General features: G+C 45.9%; 1 protein-coding gene across 2 annotated transcripts in view; it reads right to left on the bottom strand.

Annotated features, from left to right (window-relative positions):
* The window catches only part of MBOAT1 (membrane bound glycerophospholipid O-acyltransferase 1), an 80,697-nt gene extending 74,316 nt beyond the window's left edge, over positions 1–6,381 (bottom strand). Inside the window, exon 1 of one of the 2 annotated variants that reach the window (XM_081145182.1) lies at positions 6,107–6,381. In XM_081145182.1, coding sequence (XP_081001308.1) covers positions 6,107–6,202 — 96 coding nt within the window. In that variant the 5' untranslated portion in view covers positions 6,203–6,381. The remainder of the gene's footprint in view (positions 1–6,106) is intronic. The other variant, XM_081145183.1, reaches the window with a different exon arrangement.
* Between the last annotated feature and the right edge of the window lie 12,700 nt (positions 6,382–19,081).

Below are 19,081 nucleotides of genomic sequence, written 5' to 3'. Positions count from 1 at the left end.
ATAGGTCCCAAAAACACACATGGCAAGAGGTTCTGATGAATGATAATCCATGCACCAAATTTCAAAAAATAAATAAATTAGTCCACAGCAGGGGTCTGCAAACTCTGGCCCTTGGGCCAAATCCAGCCGGCTCCTGTTTTTGTGTGGCCTGCACACTACAAATGTGTTTTACATTTTTTAGAGAATTAAAATAAAACGTGAAGAAAATTCCACAACACCTGATAGTTATATGAGATTCATATTTCAGTGTCCATACGGAGTTTCATGGGACTATCATGCCCAATTATTTACACCCTATCTATGGCTGCTTTCATACTATAATGGCAGAGCTGGGTAGTTGTGACAAAGACTGTTCCGTCTGCAAAGTCAAAAATATTTGCTGTCTAGCCCTGTATGAAAAGCTTGCCGACCCCTGGTCTGCAGGATAAAGTGTAAACACCTCACCAGAGCGTTGCAGCTTCCTGAGGAGGTGACTCCTGCTTGCTTCTCCAACCTAGAGTCCTGCAGTGCACACAACTGCAGCCCACGGCCCACCTCTGTGGCCTCTGCTCCTGGAATGGAACACTCATTTCCCACTCCGTACCTCTGCATGTGCTGCTCTTTCTCACCACTCTGCCTCACAAATTCTTCTTCCCCCTTCAAGGCACAAGTGCCCCTCTCGGGTGACCACGCCTCATCTCTTTCACCGGTGCTTGATTCATCTGTATCCCAGTTATCCGTCCACAGCAAAGGTTCTCAGACGTCTCGGCACGTCAGTGCCAACTGGAGGGCTCATTAAATCACCTGTGGCTGAGCCCATCCCCAGAGCAGCAGATGGGGCCCCAGGCAGAGAATGCACATTTCTAACAAGTTTCCAGGCTGCTGCTGCTGCTGGTCCAGGTATACACATGAGCAATACTGGTTGATGTATGTGTCCCTGACCCAACAATGAGTTTTTTGAGGGTGGGCCCTATTTTATTTATATTTGAATGATCACAGCCTAGCACGGCTCCGGGAATTCCTGGAACACAGTAAAAACGTAATACTTTGTTGTTTAACTGAATTATTTTCCTCCTGTAGGCTAATCATTTTTGTTATCAGACAGTGAAAGGGAAATTAAGAGGGAAGAGGAGATCTGACATTGCAGGAACTAATGAAGTCAAAAAGTGGCTCTCTGCTTGTGCCTATCATATACATCCTGTGCTAGGGTGGACAGAAACCCCTGGGTGAAGTCAGAAACCCAAGGGTACAGCCTAGAGGCAGTGTAATTCGGGGGGGGGGGGTAGGTGCTGGACCCTTCCTCCCACAAAGGCCAATCTACTGTCCACTTTATACAAGGCTCTGTAGAATAAAGTTTGATCATGGATCATTGATATACACTGTTGCTAACGATAAACATTTATTGAGCACCTACCATATCCTTGGAATACAAGAAGGGATAAAACCTCCACTTCAGAGAGACTTTAAATTAGTATGAAGTTCAGCATATAAACGCAGCAAGATAAGTAACAATATAAGGTAACATTCACTAAATGTCAAAGGTAAACAGTAAATTCAAGATAAGTAACAATATAAGGTAACATTTACTAAATGTCAAAGGTAAACAGTAAGGTCTAAGGCGTCCTGTGTGTCCCAGGGCTTTCCTTTCTCTCTCCCACAACTTCCAGCAGCACCCGCACAGGTGGGTGAGCATATCACACTTGTATGCTCTTATGGGTCCTTTGTCTCCTCTATGCGTGTATCAGCTCTTCCAGACGGGGAAGGCCTTGCCTTTTATCATCCTTGGATTCTACAACCTGGCCAGGTACCCAGCACTAATAGCCCTAAACAAATATTCAACTGATTTAATAATGACTGTGGAATGTGAGCTGAGCTTTTAAGGAAGGGCAGGACTTAGATTAGAAAAGAATTGAAGGCTGGGCTTTCCAAGAACAAGCAAGGGCGGGCAAGGGAACCAAGCCGGTGATTAAAGGTTCAGGCAGGTAAAGAAACCTTGTGGGTCACAGCCTCCACCCCACTTGCAAAATAATCAACGCCCTGCTGGTATCACCATCAGTCCAGAGTGCTGGGTTTTCAGGGTTGGTCTTCCTCCATCCAGCCTTTTAGACTGTAACACAAGCTTAAGGTAATAATCCTGAACCTTTGCTGCTTTAATCTCAGCATCATTTCCTGGATTCTTATGTCTTGGCCTGCTTATCCCTTGCCCCTTTTTCTGCTGATTAAATTGGAAGGAAGGAGGGAGGGAGGAGAGGAGGAAGGAGGGGAGGAGGGGAGGAGGGAGGGGAGGAGGGAGGGGAGGGAGGGGGGAGGGAGGGGGGAGGGACAAATCCAAAGAATCCTAATTTAACACTGAAGTGATACTTCATGCGCGGTGTAGAGAACCTGGGCCCTCGAAATCACTTAGTCCGGCCCTGCCAAGGTAACCACAGGCTGGACTTGAAATTCAATAAATCTAGGAGTTTTTTTCATAGCTTTTTTTTAAATCCTCACCGAGGATATTTTTTCATTGCTTTTCAGAGAGAGTGGAAGGAGGGGGTGGGGAGAAATATCAATGTGAGAGAGAGACATCGATTGGTTGCCTCCCACACTCACCCTGAGCAGAGCCTGGGATAGTGCTTGCAACTGAGGTACCTGTACTTGGCCAGAATTGAACCCGGGACCCTTTAGTCCACAGGCCAACACCCTAATCACTGCACCAAACTGGCTAGGGCCATTAGCTAATTTCTAAGTTGATAATTTTGTATGTCCTGCAAATGATGTTATAAATATCCAAATAGCCCTTGGCAGAAAAAAAGTTCCCCACCCCTCGTTTACGCAAACATAAAATTTGGTGGTACTAGTCAATAAAAATAGCTTTGGCACCCGGAGTTCCCGCCCCTCCCCCAACCAAGTGGAAATTCCTTAAAACCAGGAAACAGTTTCTCAACTTTCACAGCTCCTAAGATATGACCATGCACCACACAAATAAAGGTCAATATCACGTCCATCCTGGTAGCTGAGGCAATCTTGCCAAGTTAGAAGGCTTTGGTTAAAGTCAAATCATGTTGCACTCCACAACCAAAACAAAGTGGACAGGACATGAGCAGATGATTTAAACAAGAAATAAAACACTCATCCTGCATTCCTTGATTCCCCCGAAATGGGAAAGAAAGGCTCTTAGCTAACTTATCTTGCGTAAGTGAAGTTTTTTATCTGAATGATCCTACTAACTGCCAGAGCTCCGTGTCTGCTGGACAGACAGGGACTCGCTATTTAGAAATGAAACTCCCAACAAACTCATGCCTGAGGTACCTGTGGAGGCCTCCCAGGTCATCACACACTTCCTGGGCTCTATCCGAACTGCTATGCTCTACTTGTTTCTAACTACATAAGATGGTTTTACCTTTAACATCTTTAAGAGGATGTCAGACTAATCCAAGTCCCTGGAAACTAAAACCACAAATTTTTTTTCCTTATTATGGTCACAAGTCCACACAGGCTTCCCCCAGGAGTTAACAGAACAAGTAAATGGAAGAATCAGAAAAAAATAATATGAGTTTTCACTCACATACTAGAATGCTGAACAGGTATTTCAGTTTTTGCAAATAATAAACTACTTGACACTGGGACACCCAGAAGCCAAAGAACTACTGAGCAGTGCATTCAATTCAGAAATTGTGAATGTCTGTGAAATGTTAAGACATTCATGGGGGGGGGGGGATCCAGTGTCTTTAAGGGGCATATGAAGAACAATTTAGGTAACGTGAGCCAATAAAAAGTCACTCTTTAATGTGACAGGAGCAAATATTTATCAAGGACTCTGCTCTTGGACTGCCCTCCAGATCTAGCCCCATTCTGTGCCCTGGGAGGAGACCCTGCAGACCAGGGCACCCCAGGTCAGCCACCTTTCAGTGGGGGTCTGAGCACTGGAGGGAATTGGCAAGAAAAGGAGGGTCTGTGGGCTGGAGGGGTGGGGGGTGAGAAGGGCTGAGGTTCTCTCTCTGCTCCCCACACCTCATCCTGGCAGGAGTGGGGTACAGCTCTCACTGGGCAACTGCGACAGGCCTTCCTTCCCTTATCCCCTTCAGCTCCCAGGTCTTGCTACCAAACATCATTTTCCGGTTCCCCTAATGCTGCCCACACCCCTCTAAGTAGTTCAATAAAGTTTCCCATTACAACCCAATTCAATGGGTTCAAGTTTGCCTGATACAAGGACCTTCCTGATGCAGGGCATTTTATATCTATATAAAATTTCTCAACTCCCAAAATGAAGGTCTTAATGCCATCTCCCATTTTACACACGAGGATACAGAGGCTCTGAGAGGGTAAAGTACCAGCCAGCCGTGGTGACACAGGAAACCTGCCGGCCGGGCAGGCATTACACCTAGGCCAGTCTGACACTTAAGATCTTAAAAAGCTCTTGAAAGTGTGAGGGAGAAAAAAACATCAAGCTTAAAAACTCTCAAGCCGCCCGCCATATAGCCTCAAATCACATTATTTATGGTTTGGGATTTTTCCCTGGGTCTAAAATAAGCTATCTGGGGCACTGCCCTACACGTGCTTCTTCCACCAAGAGTCATTCAGATTTGACCTTGCTGGCGGGCAGGGGGCTGTCCTCAGACTGAAGAGTTCACAGGTGCTCCTTCCTGGCCCATGGCTGCATTCTTCCTTCAGCTCATCCCCCAAACCCTTAAACATCGTAAGGCTCTTCTATTCTTTTTTATAATTAAAAAGAGGGTTCCTTTGACGGAAACCCAAGATATTTGGAGATGGGGATGGATGCAGTTAAAAAGCACTTAATAACATCATACCAGCACCTCCTAGTCATAACCCGCCAGGTCCCATTAACAGTCCACCTCTTTCCATACACAAGGTCTCACTGGATTCCTCCCTCTAGTTGTGCAGAGTAACTTAAAACAGAACATGCAATTAAAATAAATTCTGCTGGGGGTGGGGGTAAATGCAAAACAAACCCCCCTTAAGGAAACTCGGCTATGAGTTTCAGGGCTAAACTCTGCTGTTATTTCTGCCTTTGCCTGGGTCCCTGGGTCTCTCCACCCTCAGTACACACAGAGGAGTAATTTACAAAAGCAGGAGTTAGGATTTGATACCCCCCCCAAGTTCTTAATTCACTGGATTTTCCAGCTGATGGGAAGGCAATGGTGAGATCAGGTGCGGTTCTGACTCAGATCCTCAGAGGGAACCCTGCTGGAAGGGTGGTGCAATAAAGGGTATCTGAGGAAGGCCACGGGCCAACTCTCACTTCCTCGTGGCTGAGAGAATGTGAATGGAATGAGCAGCAGGTGTGCTCCTGCTCGGGGGAAAGATCACTAGTGAAAGGTAAAGGAAGAAACCTGGGCAAAAACTCAGCCTGAAACAAAACAGGCTGGAGCGCAGCGGGCCCTCCGCCAGCAGCCCCACCCATACATTTAAGTCAACACGCATCTGTTGACTCAATACTACACCCGTGGCGGATCCAGCCTGCAGCACCCAAAGGAGACGGTCAAGTGAGTAAGACAGCCTCAACCCGCAGGAAGATCTACCAGGGATTACTGTCCTTTATTGCGATTTTCAGTTTTAATGGTAGCAGACAACCCGGGAGAGTCCAGATGACGTCAACAGCGCCCCCCTTCCCCCACTAACCTGCCCTGCTTGGGAGCCTGGAACCTCGGCCCTGGGGAAACCAGTGTCCTGGGTCCCTCCTGCCCTTCCGAGGGACCGCACGCGTGGTACAAAATAACTGTCACCCTCATCTGACAAGTCCCACCGCTGAGGTTTAAAACCCAGGTCTCTCATTCAGATGAGGTGTGTTTTTACGTAGGGTCATCTACATTAAAAACGATAGGACTTGACCCCCCCTGGTGGAAGGAACAACTCATTCATATCAGAAGAGCTTAGAACCTGGTAACGGGAAACACGGCAACCCAAAACTTTAAATTAAAAAAAAAAAAAAGTTCTTTCGAACCTGTCGTGCAGGGTATACCAATGTTTTTTCACACTTACAGGAGAAACACAAACTCAAACACCTGCCCACCTGCCCAGTGCGTGGCCGTAAACTCTGCGGCGGGGGCGGGACGGCGGGAGGCAGCGCTTCCCCGCAGGCTCCGCGCGCGGGCTCGGGGAGGGCGTGCGCCCCGCGCGCACTCACCTGGTCCAGCGGGATGCCCAGGAGCTGGCTGAGCGGGTGCAGGCAGGTGGAGCCCGTGGTGCGGAGGGAGAGGCTGGACGGCGGCGCGGCTGCCATCCCGCATCTTCGGGAGGCGGCGGCCCCGGCCCCGGCACGCAGCACCCTACTCCAGGTCCGCCCGCCCGAGCGTCCGTGGGGGGCCGTCCAGAAGGGCGCGCGGCCGCCTAGCTCGCGGGGACCTAGCGGCGAGGCCGAGGGACGCGGTCTGACTCCGGCTTCCCCGGCGCAAACTTCGCGTCGGTGCCGCGGCGGGGGCGCCGTGGGAGGGCCGTGCCGAGCGCGCCGCTTCCCGCTCCCTCCTCTCACCGCTCATTGGTGGCCGCCCGGACCGCCCGGCGGGAGGGAGGGAGGGAGGGAGGCAGGGCGGCAGGAAAAGTGGGGACTGGGAGCCCGCCCCGCCCGGCCCCGACTCGGGCCGCCGGGAGTGGAAAAGCGATGCCAGTGGATAAGCGATGCCAGCGGGCCGGTTGGGGCGCGCGGGCCCGGCGGCGGGAGGCGCCTCTCCTCCTGCCCGGCGCTCGCCGTCCCGCCTCCCCGCCCGACCGCGGGACCTCCAGCCGCCCCGCGCGGGCGGGCGCCGCTCACCCCGGCTCACCCCCGCCCCGCCCTGTGTACGCGCTCGCTCCCCTCCCCTCCCGCGCTGGCGCGGGGTGAGATCTGCGCTTTCCTTCGAGCTTTCTCCCTCGCAGTCCTTACTGCAACGGGTTAATATGCCCGCGGCTGGAGCCCAGGGAGACCTCCCATGCTGCTAGCCGTCGCCCCAGCACCCAGACTCCCCTCTCTTCTTGAGTTTCATCATCAACAAACTGCACTGAACTTTAAATGGCCAGGCCAGATTTTCTCAGCCCATGTTCCCCGCCAAGGAGCAAAAGCAGTACCTACCACCACTCCTTGTCCACAGGGAGATTTTATAGGAGGCCACCACCAGCAGATCTCTCTCTCTCTCTCTCTCTCTCTCTCTCTCTCTCTCTCTCTCTCTCTCACACACACACACACACACACACACACACACAGAGGCACACTTGAAAATTAACTAGACTACATAAGCTCATTAAATATCACACAGGTCTAGAAATTGACCAAAATTGAAGCAATGTTCCTCGTACCTTGAGCAAGGTAACAGCTTGTGAGGCGTTTGAGGAAGAGGCCTGAAAGCTCTATGTTTAAAAAAAAAAATCAACACTTAGATATAAATTGCCACATGAGAAATGTTCTACTGATACTGTAGTACAAGGAATAGTAAAAGAACTCTTGGATGGCACAGTATCAAGGGAATAGACCGGTTACACTGTAGATCAATAGGCTCCTGGAGGACTGGATATGATTCTAAGATTTGTAAGAGCTACACCATGAACACATGGCTCTCTTTTCCTTTCCCTTTATCCCTGTTTCCATTCTCTGTTGATTGCAGCTTCATAATAATTAGTATATGTTAGATATAACTTTTATATAAAAGTTGCTTCATTTACCATTGACAATCACCATGTGGTAGTTATTATAGTCTCTGTTTACAGATGAGAAAACTGGAGCTTGTAGAGCCTAAGAACTTGGTTTTATTTAGGGCAGTTCAGTAAAACACATCCATCTGATTCCAGAGCCTGAGCTCTGAGTCATCATGACGCTTTGCCCCCTCTAAAACAAAGCACTGCTCTCCTTATGGAGAGGCCCACCCACATACCTGACACAGGCCTGTCATTGCTGTGGACAGGCATTGTATTTACTGCTCAAAATGAGGTGGCCGCCTGATGCTCCAAGCACTTTGTCTCGCCTGTTTTCTATCTGCAGTAGAATGAGGCTTAATATCAAAGTCGGGTTTTTTATCTCCCTTCTGGGAGATTAAACCGTGCTCAGAATGTGAAGTCATCCAGAAGATCCAGTACTCATCCTGATGACTGGCCTAAAATTAAAGGCCAGACAAAGAGACCTGGAAAAGCTTCTGGCGGGTTTCAGGAAGGCAGTGTGATACTATGGACTGATAGACACTCAACACCAGTCACGTGCCAGCTCAGGCTCGGCCACATAGATACTCAAACAGCAAGACTGAATTAAAACAGTACTCAAAGTTTTCACAGGTACAACCCTCAAGAAGATAAATTCTAATGATACGGTTTATATTCAGCCAAAAGCGATCAACACAGAACCAAATTAAAACCATCAACAATGACATAACCCATGTAAAAAACAGAATTACCATTTTAATAATACTACATATTTACGTAACGATACTGAATATTTACAAAGCATATTCATTTATATCATCCCTTGGATCCTGTCAACAACGCTATGGGGTTGGAAGGGCAGGTGTTATCAATTTTATTATGTCATTCTCTCCATTTTTATGCATAATAATACTAATTTCTGGTCATTTGCAGCTAGCTTATATAGCTAGTAAACAGCAAAAGTTGGGTTCAGATTTGGCTATTCTATTTTTCTTTTTATTATACAGAAATCTTTTTATTATGCTAGGAGTCCACCTTCAGGAAAATAGCAGAAATTGTTGCCGGCGTAGGACATTAAACTCCACGCTTAACATTTGAGAGCTGATCTGCAGATTGGTCTGAATTGACCCACAGTGGGTATCACTCTTGCTTTTTAAGCAGTTTCTTTAGCATTATTCACAAAACCTTAGGGAATACAGATTTTACAATGAGCATTCAGGGTTTTTTTGTTTCTTTGTTTTTTTATCCTTACCAGAGGATATTTTCTCCATTGCTTTTCCAAGAGAGTGGGAGAGAGGGGGAGAGAGAGAGAGACATCGATTGGTTGCCTCCCACACTGGCCCTGACCGGGGCCCAGGACGGAGCCTGCAACCCAGGTACTTGCCCTTGGTCAGAATCAACCCCAGGACCCTTCAGTCCGCCGGATAACACTCTAATCACTGAGCCAAACGGGCCAGGGCGAGCATTCAGTTTTTTAATGTTCTAGCTCAACCAGCCTGCGTGTGCTTGAAACTTATATTGCCACCTACCTGCCTAACATTTTTTTTAAGGTTGAGATCACCGTTAAACACTGTTTTTATATTTGTACATGTTCAGAAAATGAAGAAATATAACTGAACACCAACCAGATTTAGCTCTTGCTGCTGAGTAATAATAGCATTTTCTCTAAGAACATTGTATCATTTAGTCACTCAAGATAAACCAGCATAAATCAGCTCAGCATCCTAACTTATGCACACACATCAGGGAGATGCTGATACATCTAAAGACAAAGAAGCCAAGATAATATACCAACCTCTGAAAGAAACCAGTTACGAGAAATGTAAAGCAGAAATTAGTCACTGAGAACTGAATGCAGAAACAAAGCTTGCTAACAAAACTACAAATGCTCAGAACAATACTTATAAATATGATTTTGTACAACTTCTGGGTGGTCAGGACTGGAGCCTGAAACCTAGAAAAGGAACAGATAATGAAAATCTAAAGAATCCAGCCTTCGGAGCAAAACAAAACTGGATCTGAAAGCCAGTACTGCCTTTTACTGGTTCTGTGACCGGGCAAATCAATTAACTTCCTCAAGCCTCAACTTTCTCCTCTATAGAGTGGAAATTAGGATTAGGGTCTCTTGTGGCTGGTATAAAAGAACTGAAGGAAGGACGATATGTGAAATAACCTGTCACAAAGTAATTATTCCAAAATTATTCACCGCTAGCTAAAGCTTGCCCTTTACGAACTAACCTTTTTTTAAATTTATATTTATTGGAAAGACACCAAGATGGCGGCGTAGGTAACCGCAGTCCCCGCTGCCTCCCCCAACCACAACAAAATTACAACTAAGATACAGAACCACCATCACTCAGAGCCTCCTGGAATCTGGCTGAACAGAAGCTCTGCAACCAAGGAACTGAAGCAGCACCGAAACCGGCAGGAGGGGCGGAGACGCGGACAGATGGGGGCTGGATCCCGGAGACTCATCCGAGGGCCCACACCCGGTGCCGCGGTTGAAATCCCGGAGGGAATCTCGGTGGTGGGGGTTTCCAGGAGGAACGAGGGATCCCAGCCTCATAGCAGGCCCCCAGCCCAGGGCTCTAGGGACGGGAAAAGAAGTCTCCACAGCTTCGGGCAGTGAAACCAGCGGGGACTGTCCCTGAGGGTCACCGAGGCTGCGGGAGCCCCAGCAGCTCCTCCTAAAGGGCCCGGCACGGACTCACTCGGACGCTCCCTCTGAGCCCAGCGCCGGGCAGCAGCCTGAAAGGACCTGGGACACTCGGGAGGAACTAACCTGCCTGAGATCCAGGCGAGAGGCGGAGGGCGGCTTCCTCCCAGGCAGAAGGACTGGCGGAGGCCATGGGTCCTTTGGCGAGTCCTCCCCACACACAGCCGGCAGGCAGGCGCCATGTTTGAATCGCCAGCACCTGACTCCCACCTTTGGCCCCGCCCCGTGATTCCCGGAGGCCCCGCCCCTCCCCTCCCCACCTGCAGCTCATCCAGGCCATTTCCAGGGGCTTTTCTGTGCAAGTGGCCTCTCGAGCCTCATGCTCAGGACTTTCCTAAAATCTCTCAAACAAGCAGCAGCTGCCCCATACGGCTTTATAAGCGGCCCCAGGCCTGGCACTAGCGGCAGCTGCACTGGCTCATAACTTGGCCTCTCCTGGACACCTCCAAGCCCAGCACAAGCAGCAGCCAACTATGGTTTGCTGTGTAGCTCATGCTGGGTGGCCCTGGGCAAGGCACTGGCACAGGCTGACTTTGCACCTCCTGGGAGGCCCCAGAGAGAGTGCATCTGGTGGTCAGACTCGACCACGCTGGATTACAGCCCTACCACATCCACGAGTGACACACTCAAGGGGCGCACTTGGTGAACACCAAAGCTCCACTGAAGTAAATCCTGCTCCATAGGGGTGTCTCCAGCACAGCAGCTCTTTGGCTGTAGTTGCAGCTGGTCCTCACAGGCGATTGGCCTGGGAGTCAGCTCCTCCCAGTGACACCAACAGCAACCAAGGCTCACCTACAACAGGACAGTGCACACAGCCCAGACAGGGGAGCACCTAGAAGGCCCAGTTCAGGTGACTGGGGAGGCTGAGCCACTGGGCCCTACAGGACACCTACTACACAAAGCCACTCTACAAATTCCAGGAGACATAGCAGCTCTGCCTAATACACAGAAACAAACACCTGGAAGCAGCCAAAATGTGGAGGCAAAGAAACATGTCACAAAGGAAAGAACAGGGGAAATCTCCAGAAAAGGAACTAAATGAAATAGAGCCAAGCAAGCTACTAGAGACAGAGTTCAGAATAATGGTTATAAGGATGCTCAAGGATCTTAGTAAGACTTTTAAGGAAACTAGTGAGATCATCAATGACATAATAAAGTATCAATCAGAAGTGAAGGCTACACAAACAAAAATGAAGAATAATTTATAGGGAATCAGCAGTAGAGTAGAGGACACTGAAAATCAAATCAGAAATTTGGAACATGAGTGAGCAAACAGCACCCAACCAGAAGAGCAAAAAGAAAAAAGAATCCAGAAATAAGAAGATAGTGTAAGGAGTCTCTGGGACAACTTCAAGTGGCCCAACATTCGTATTATTGAGATTTCAGAAGGAGAAGAGAGCAAGAAATTGAAACATTATTTGAAAAAATAATGACAGAAAACTTCCCCTATCCAGTGAAAGAAATAAACTTACAGTTCCAGGAAGCACAGAGAGTCCCAAACAAGAGGAACCCAAAGAGGCCCACAGCAAAAATCATCATAATTAAAATGCCAAATGTTAAAGACAAAGAGAGAATCTTAAAAGCAGCAAGAGAAAAGCAATTAGTCACCTACAAGGGAGCACCCATACGACTGTCAGCTGATTTTTCAACAGAAACTTTGCAGGCCAGAAGGGAGTGGCAAGAAATATTCAAAGTGATGAAAAACATGGAACTACAACTAAGATTACTGTACTCAGCAAAGCTATCATTTAGAACTGAAGGTCAGATAAAGAGCTTCTCAGATAAGAAAGAGCTAAAGGAGTTCATCACCACCAGACCAGTACTACATGAAGTGTTGAAGAGTCTTCTTTAAGAAGAAGCTAATGAACAAAAGAAGCTGAGAAACTTTGATCCAGAGACATTGACACATGCAACAGACTGTTGTATCTTAGAGGGAAGAGGGAAGGAGGTGGAGGGTGGGAAGAGATTAACCAATGGAGTTATGTGCATATATGCATAACCCAAGGACACAGACAATAATGGAGTGAAGAACTGGGGAGGGGGTGGAAGCAAGGTGGAGGGGGTCAATGGGGGAAAAAAATGGGATGCCTGTAATAGTTTCAACAATAAAGATAAATTTTAAAAAATTTTTGTATTTGTTGAAAGTATTACAGATGTCCCTGTTCCCCATTGACCCTCTCCACCCCACATAACATTTTATTTTTAACTGGTCTTTTGGAAAGTAGATCTTCCTAAAATGCATCCCTGCATACTTAAATGGAGTTAGTGATCATAACTGAATTTTTAGTGAAGGGTCAGGCATTTTTGTAAACAAGAAGCATCCTGTAATACAGTGATGCCTTGGAGTCCATTGATTTGTCAAGAGTTTGTCCTTGCACTAAACTATGCCCAAAGAAGTAAGCTTTCTCAATTACTGTGTCTGCTTTCTAGTTTTCAGTCTCCTCTTCTGCTTTCATACTTCAGCTGTCACTGCCTTGCCTGCTATTTTGATTCTCCTGTGATCTGGGGAACTCTATAGATTGCCTTGGAATCACTAGGCTTTGAGAGCGGATTGCCTACGGAATTCTTAAAGAAATGAAGTGCTTCAATTTTAAATTAACTCTATGCTATTTTGGATATTCAGAGGCTTTCCCCTCATTACTTCCTGCTTCTTTGGCTGTAGTCCCATCAACAAAATGAAAAGGCAAACCACTGAATGGGAGAACATATTTGCCAATGATACATCTGATAAGAGTTTAATATCCAAAATTTATAAATAACTAATTATCAGAGAAATGCAAATTAAAACCACAATGAGATACCACCTCACTCCTCTCAGGATGGCTATCATCAATAAATCCACAAACAAGAAGTGTTGGTGAGGGTGTGGAGGAAAGGGAGCCCTCATGCACTGTTGGTAGGACTGCAGATTGGTGCAGCCACTGTGGAAAACAGTATGGAGTTTCCTCAAAAATTAAAAATGGAATGGCCGTATAACTGAGTGATTCCATTTCTGGGAATATATCCAAAGGAACTGAAACACTGATTTGAGAGAATATATGCACTCATGTGTTCATTGCAGTGCTATCTATAATAGCCAAGATTTGGATCTGCCCATCAGCAGATGAGTGAATAAAAAATCTGTGGTACATTTACACAATGGAGTACTACTTGGCTGTAAAAAATAAGGAAATCTTACCCTTCGGGCCAGCATGGAGGGACCCAGAGGGTATTATGCTAAGTTAAATAAGCCAGTCAGAGAAAGACAAATACCATATGATCTCACTTATATATGGATTCTAATGAACTAAATTAACAAACAAAACAGAAACAGACTCATAGATGCAGAGAACAGACGGACAGCTGTCAGAGGGGAGGAGAGTTGGAGGCTGGATAAAATAGGTGAAGGGATTAAGAAAAAAAAAACCAAACTCATAGAGACAGATAACAGTATGGTGATTACCAGAGGGAAAGATGGGTGGGGCCAAGTAGAGGAGGGTAAGGAGGGATAAATGATGATGGAAGGAGACCAGACTTTGTATAGTGAACACACAATGCGATATACAAATGATGTGTTATAGAATTGTACACTTGAAACCTATAATTTTATTAACCAGTATAACCACAATAAGTTCAATAAAAATAAATTTAAAATAAATTAAAAAATAAAGATAATTTAATCTAGATGAATTTTTTTAAAAACAGAACTATTTTTATTATTATTTTTTGTTTATTCTCACCAGAGAATTTTTTCCCCACTGATTTTCAGAGAGAGATGGATGGAGAGAAGAGAGAGAGAGATACAGAGAGAGAGAGAGAATCAATTGGTTACCTCCAGCATGTGCCCAGACTGGGGCCAGGGATAGAACCTGCAACCCAGGTTCATGCCCTTGACTGGGAATCGAACCCAGGACCCTTTGGTGCACAGGTTGACACTCTAACCACTGAGCCACACCAGCCAGGACTAGAAGAATTATTTTTAAATCTTAGAGCCTTATGACTTCAGGAAATGAAGTAAATGTTAAGAATTATGTTTATATGCATATTTTGCTTTGGATAAGTTGGATAGGGTAATGAATAGATCACTTTTAAGCATAAAAGTGTATTAGGACAAAAGTTTGTAGAGGAAGTAGAATAGAAATACGATTCAAGATTTACATATTTTTAATGCTAAAAAGCTTGTTTATGTATGTTTTAAGTGGTTGGCTGTGATAGTATCAAAGTTCATAAGAGATTATTTTAAATATTTTCTGTTTGAAACAAATGTCTTCCTATATTCTGAGTGTTAGTTTTGCTTTGCTCAAGTGCACTTTTTGTAACTCATCACAGGGGAACTGCAGATGGCCCACTTTCTAAGACCATGCGTTTCTGGAGTGTTCTCTACAGTGTATGCACGGGTGGTTTTGCTTGTTTGCATGCATTTATTCTATAATTATTAGGAAGAGTGAACATTCAGCATGTGTTTATTCTGACAGCCATCATGAATTGGAAGTCTTTTGTGCTTTAAAAATATTGCTAAAAGTAAGCACAAACATACAAATCCTAAATCTTTGTATTATGCCTTAAAAATAAAGCTATTTCAGCCCTGGCCAGTGTGGCTCAGTAGGTTGGGGTGTCGTCCCGTACACGGAGAGGTTTCGGGTTCGATTCTGGTCAGGGCACATACCTAGGTTGCAGGTTCAATCCCTGTTCAAGGTACATACAGGAGGCAACTGATCAATGTTCCTCTTTCATATTGATGTTCTCTCTCTCCCCCCCCCACTGTCTCTCCCCCTCTCTCTTCCTTCCCGTCTCTCTAAAATCAATAAATATATCATAAATAAATAAACATAAATAAATAAATAAAGCTATTTCAGCTAAAAATAAAGTATATTCTCAAATGAATGCAATGATAAAATTTAAGTTCCTGTGACTATAAGGTTTATCAAGTATGCCAGCTCCCTGGGAATCCCTAAATTAAATTCTAAAAATATTCATTGAGTACCTACTATCAATTAATCAGCAAGTCCTCCTCTAAATGGAAAAAGGCCCTTGGGAAGTGTTCAAGAGAGGAACTCTCATTTCAAAATGGCAAACGATCACTAAAATAGAAGAGGGAGGTGGGGATCTAAAGAAATAGTTTCAACTGCAGACCCTATTTATCTCAGATTTTTAAAAACATGTTCAAGAAAGGTGGAAGGAAGGAAACAACCAAGCACAAGCAAACTATGACATTGACCTGTAAGAAATAACAGGAAGTCCAAAATCCAGAATTATTTGAGGCTTGCCTTGTGAGATGTGGCCAGGGGTAGAGGAGAACAGGGGCCTTGACTTCAGAAAGAATTGGGTGTAAAGGCTGTCTCTGCACTTATTATTTACTGGCTTTGGGAATCTGAGCAACTTACCTATCTGAATCTATTTCCCAATCTTTAAAATGGGTACAATGACTTTTTCCCAAGAGAATGGGATTATATCAAATAAATCTGCAGGCATCCAGCATTCACTCAATAGATTCCCCTCTTCTCCAACAGGTCGGACTTTATGCATGTTTTTTAATCAATGACTTGTTTGAAATCATAGAGATATTCACTCGATATCACAAATGATCTGAAACTAAAGGAATTATATTAGGTGAAAGTTGGCATTCAGAAAGGTTTCCTCCCACCTTGCTATGTGATCTTTGACATTTGTTAAATAATTTGAACCTCCGTTGTCCCATCATAAAATTAAGATAATTATATTTACCTGTTTTACAGATTACTGTGAGGAGCAAATTAGATCACTTTTGGGGAAACTTGTGATAACGGAAAGCCCTGTATAAACCAGGGGTCACTGAAGGGTGCCGGGCTTAGATGTGCGCTGCACAGAGGGCTGTGTTTAAGGGGACACCATTCACTCCTAGACCCCAGAGATTTCCATGTCTAGTGCAACAATGTTCTGATTGGCGGCAACAAACACCTTACGCTACAAAATGGTACATTACAACAAATTCCCAACAGAAAAAAAGTAAAGTGCTTTGAAAAGGGGGTGCCTTTTTTTCTAATTTTCACCAAAGCACTTTGTAGACTAGCAGTGTCCCCGTGGCCAGTATTCCGATGAACTCCAAATGACAGACTGAAACTAGTACTTAAAAACTATAGAGAAGAGGGCTTTTTAACAATGACAACTTTGAAAACAAAATGAATTGGAGTGAGCTCCCTGTCCTTTGGGGTACTCAAGGGGGAAAAACCCCGACTCACCATTAATGAAGGATATATTAAAAATCCGTAGATCAAGTAAAAGTTAGGATTGATCATCTCCATAGAAAAGAGAGTTAATGTTTAAGCACCAGCAATGTGCTGAGTATTCTGCTAGAAGTTCACATACTGTTCTCTCATTGAATCCCGGTAAGAGTCCTTCAAAGTTTGTGTCATTTTCCCTGTTTGAAAGGTGAGGTACTCAAGTAACTTTCAAAGTTCATATAAAGCTAATAAGTGGCAGCGAAGAGACTGTCAGACTCCGTGTTCGTTTCCCATTGCGCTGTAACCAATTACCGCAGACTTTGTGGCTTCAAAGAACAGAAAATTTTTTATCTTACAGTTCTGTAGATCGGAAGTCCAAAATGTGTTTCACTGGGCTAAAACCAAGGTGTCAGCAGGGCTGTATTCCCTTCTGGAGACGCTGGAGGAAAATCTATTTTCTTGCCTTTTTGTGTGTTGCAGGCTGCCCGCAGTCCTTGGCCCATGCCCCATCCCCCATCTTTAAGGCCATCAGCGGCAGGTGAAGTCTTTCTCACATCGTGTGACTTGACACTGACGCTCCTGCCTCCCTCTTGCATCTTTAAGAACCCTCTTGATTATACTGGATAATACCCCTACTTTCAAGTCAGCGATTATCTTAATTCCATCTGCAACCTGAAATCCCCCTTGCCAAGGAACCTAACATATTCACAGGTTCTGGGATTAGGATGTGGGCATCTTTGTAGGGCCCTTACTCTACCCACCCAGACCCCAAAGTCCCTGCTCCTCTCTTCATAACATACTCCCTTCTCCTGCATCTCTAAAATCCTTTTCGGTTCTCAATCTCTAAAATCCTTTTCGGTTCTCAATGAAGCTGACACAGATGTGGGGGGGAAGAGCAGACATGTCTCTACTCCTAAGGAATTTCCAGTGAAGTTGGGGTGGCAGGATTAACCCGTGTATTCAGTGCAGCTCTCAGCTGGGTCCCCAAGTGACAAGGCCCATAACAGACACCACAGCTAGACCTCAGTTTACAAAATCTCTGGACGTGGAAAACTAGCACTAATTTTTAGTCCTATTACTGCTGTGCTCATAAAAACAACTTTCTCATTTCTTTTTTTTCTTTCTTAATATATCTTTATTGATTTCAGAGAGAGGAAGGGAGAGGGCGAGAGAGTTGAAACATCAATGATGAGAGTCATTGATAGCGCCCGCAACCCGGGCATGTGCCCTGACTGGGAATCGAAACGCCATCTCCTGGATCCCAGGTCGATGCTCAACGGCTGAGCCACGCCCGGCCGGGCGAACTTACTAATTTCTCGAATGCAAATGGGGAGGGCATGGGACTGATTTGGGGGTTGGGCAGCACAAATAAAGTGATGTCCCCAGGGCAGAGGAAAAGGGACATGTGCTGGGGAGGAAGTGGCAGGGTGAAGTCAGAGAGGCAGTGAAGGCCCAGTGAGTGTGACCCCAGGAGAGGAATGGTGGAGGGGACAGAAGAGGTGGCCACATGAGACGTCCCAAGGGGAAGAACAGGGTTTTTTAGTACAGACACCTCATGGACAGGCCAGAGCGTGGAACCCTCCCCATGAAATTTCCGACAAGAAGCCCACCCTCAGAATGCTGCTATTTCACTCGCTGTGATGGTAGCAAGCGAAAAGGGGTATCCATGTGGAACAAGTAGTCAATCAATTCTCCTTGGAGTCGTGGGAACTGAAAGGAGAGGGTCGTGGTGGCTGCTGAGGGAAGAGAGAGCCATGGGAGAAGCACTGGAAGGAAAGGGTCTGTAGAGCGTGGACAGCTAGGAGAGCCCCCCCACCCCCCGAAGGCTCTTCCAATCCTGGCTGTCATTTCGCTCCCCAGCCCGCTGTATTTTAAGAGCATCTTTACAATAAGCAGCACTCTGCTGCCGAGAGCCTCAGAGCAGGCTCAGACACGCCAGCAGCAGAATTACCAGAATCACCCGAGGCTCTTGTTAACACCGCGAATTTGGCCCTGGCCGGTGCGGGTTAGTTGTTTGGGAATCGTCCTGTGCACCAAAAGGTGGTCAGTGTGGACCAATGGATATTTCTTTCTTTCTCTATCTCTAAAAATCAATAAAAAATATTTTTTTAAAAAAACCTGCAGATTTAGGGGGCCTTCATGTCAGACCTTCCAAGTCAGATCGGCTAGATTCTCCAAGGATATAAAACTGAGAGCCACAGTGGCTCTGTGAGAGAGAGCACTGAAAACAGTGCGGTGTAAGAGACATCCAAACCTATAAAGAATTTTTATGAGTTTATTTGAGCCAAACTGATGACATATGTGAGGCAGCAAGATCTCAAATACTCCCGAGAATAACACTGTACAGCTTCTTTTATACATTACGTTCCCTCCTTAATTTCAGGAGGAAACAAAAAGGAAGATTGGAGCAAGCAAGGCTGGGATTGGATTACAGGGTAGTTGACAAGATTACCTGCTCTCTTCAGGGTTAATAGGTCCTGTGAGGGGTATTACTTCTGGCATTTCAAAGGTGTGTCACCCCAGATGCACAAGAACAGTGGACAGGGCTGGCTTAAAACCTCTCACTAAAGGAATTATATGCCCCGGTACCGACTACCCACCA

Source organism: Miniopterus schreibersii, assembly GCF_964146895.1.
Source record: "Miniopterus schreibersii genome assembly, chromosome: 8".
Lineage (NCBI taxonomy): Eukaryota > Metazoa > Chordata > Mammalia > Chiroptera > Miniopteridae > Miniopterus > Miniopterus schreibersii.
This window is presented reverse-complemented; position numbering and strand designations above follow the sequence as displayed.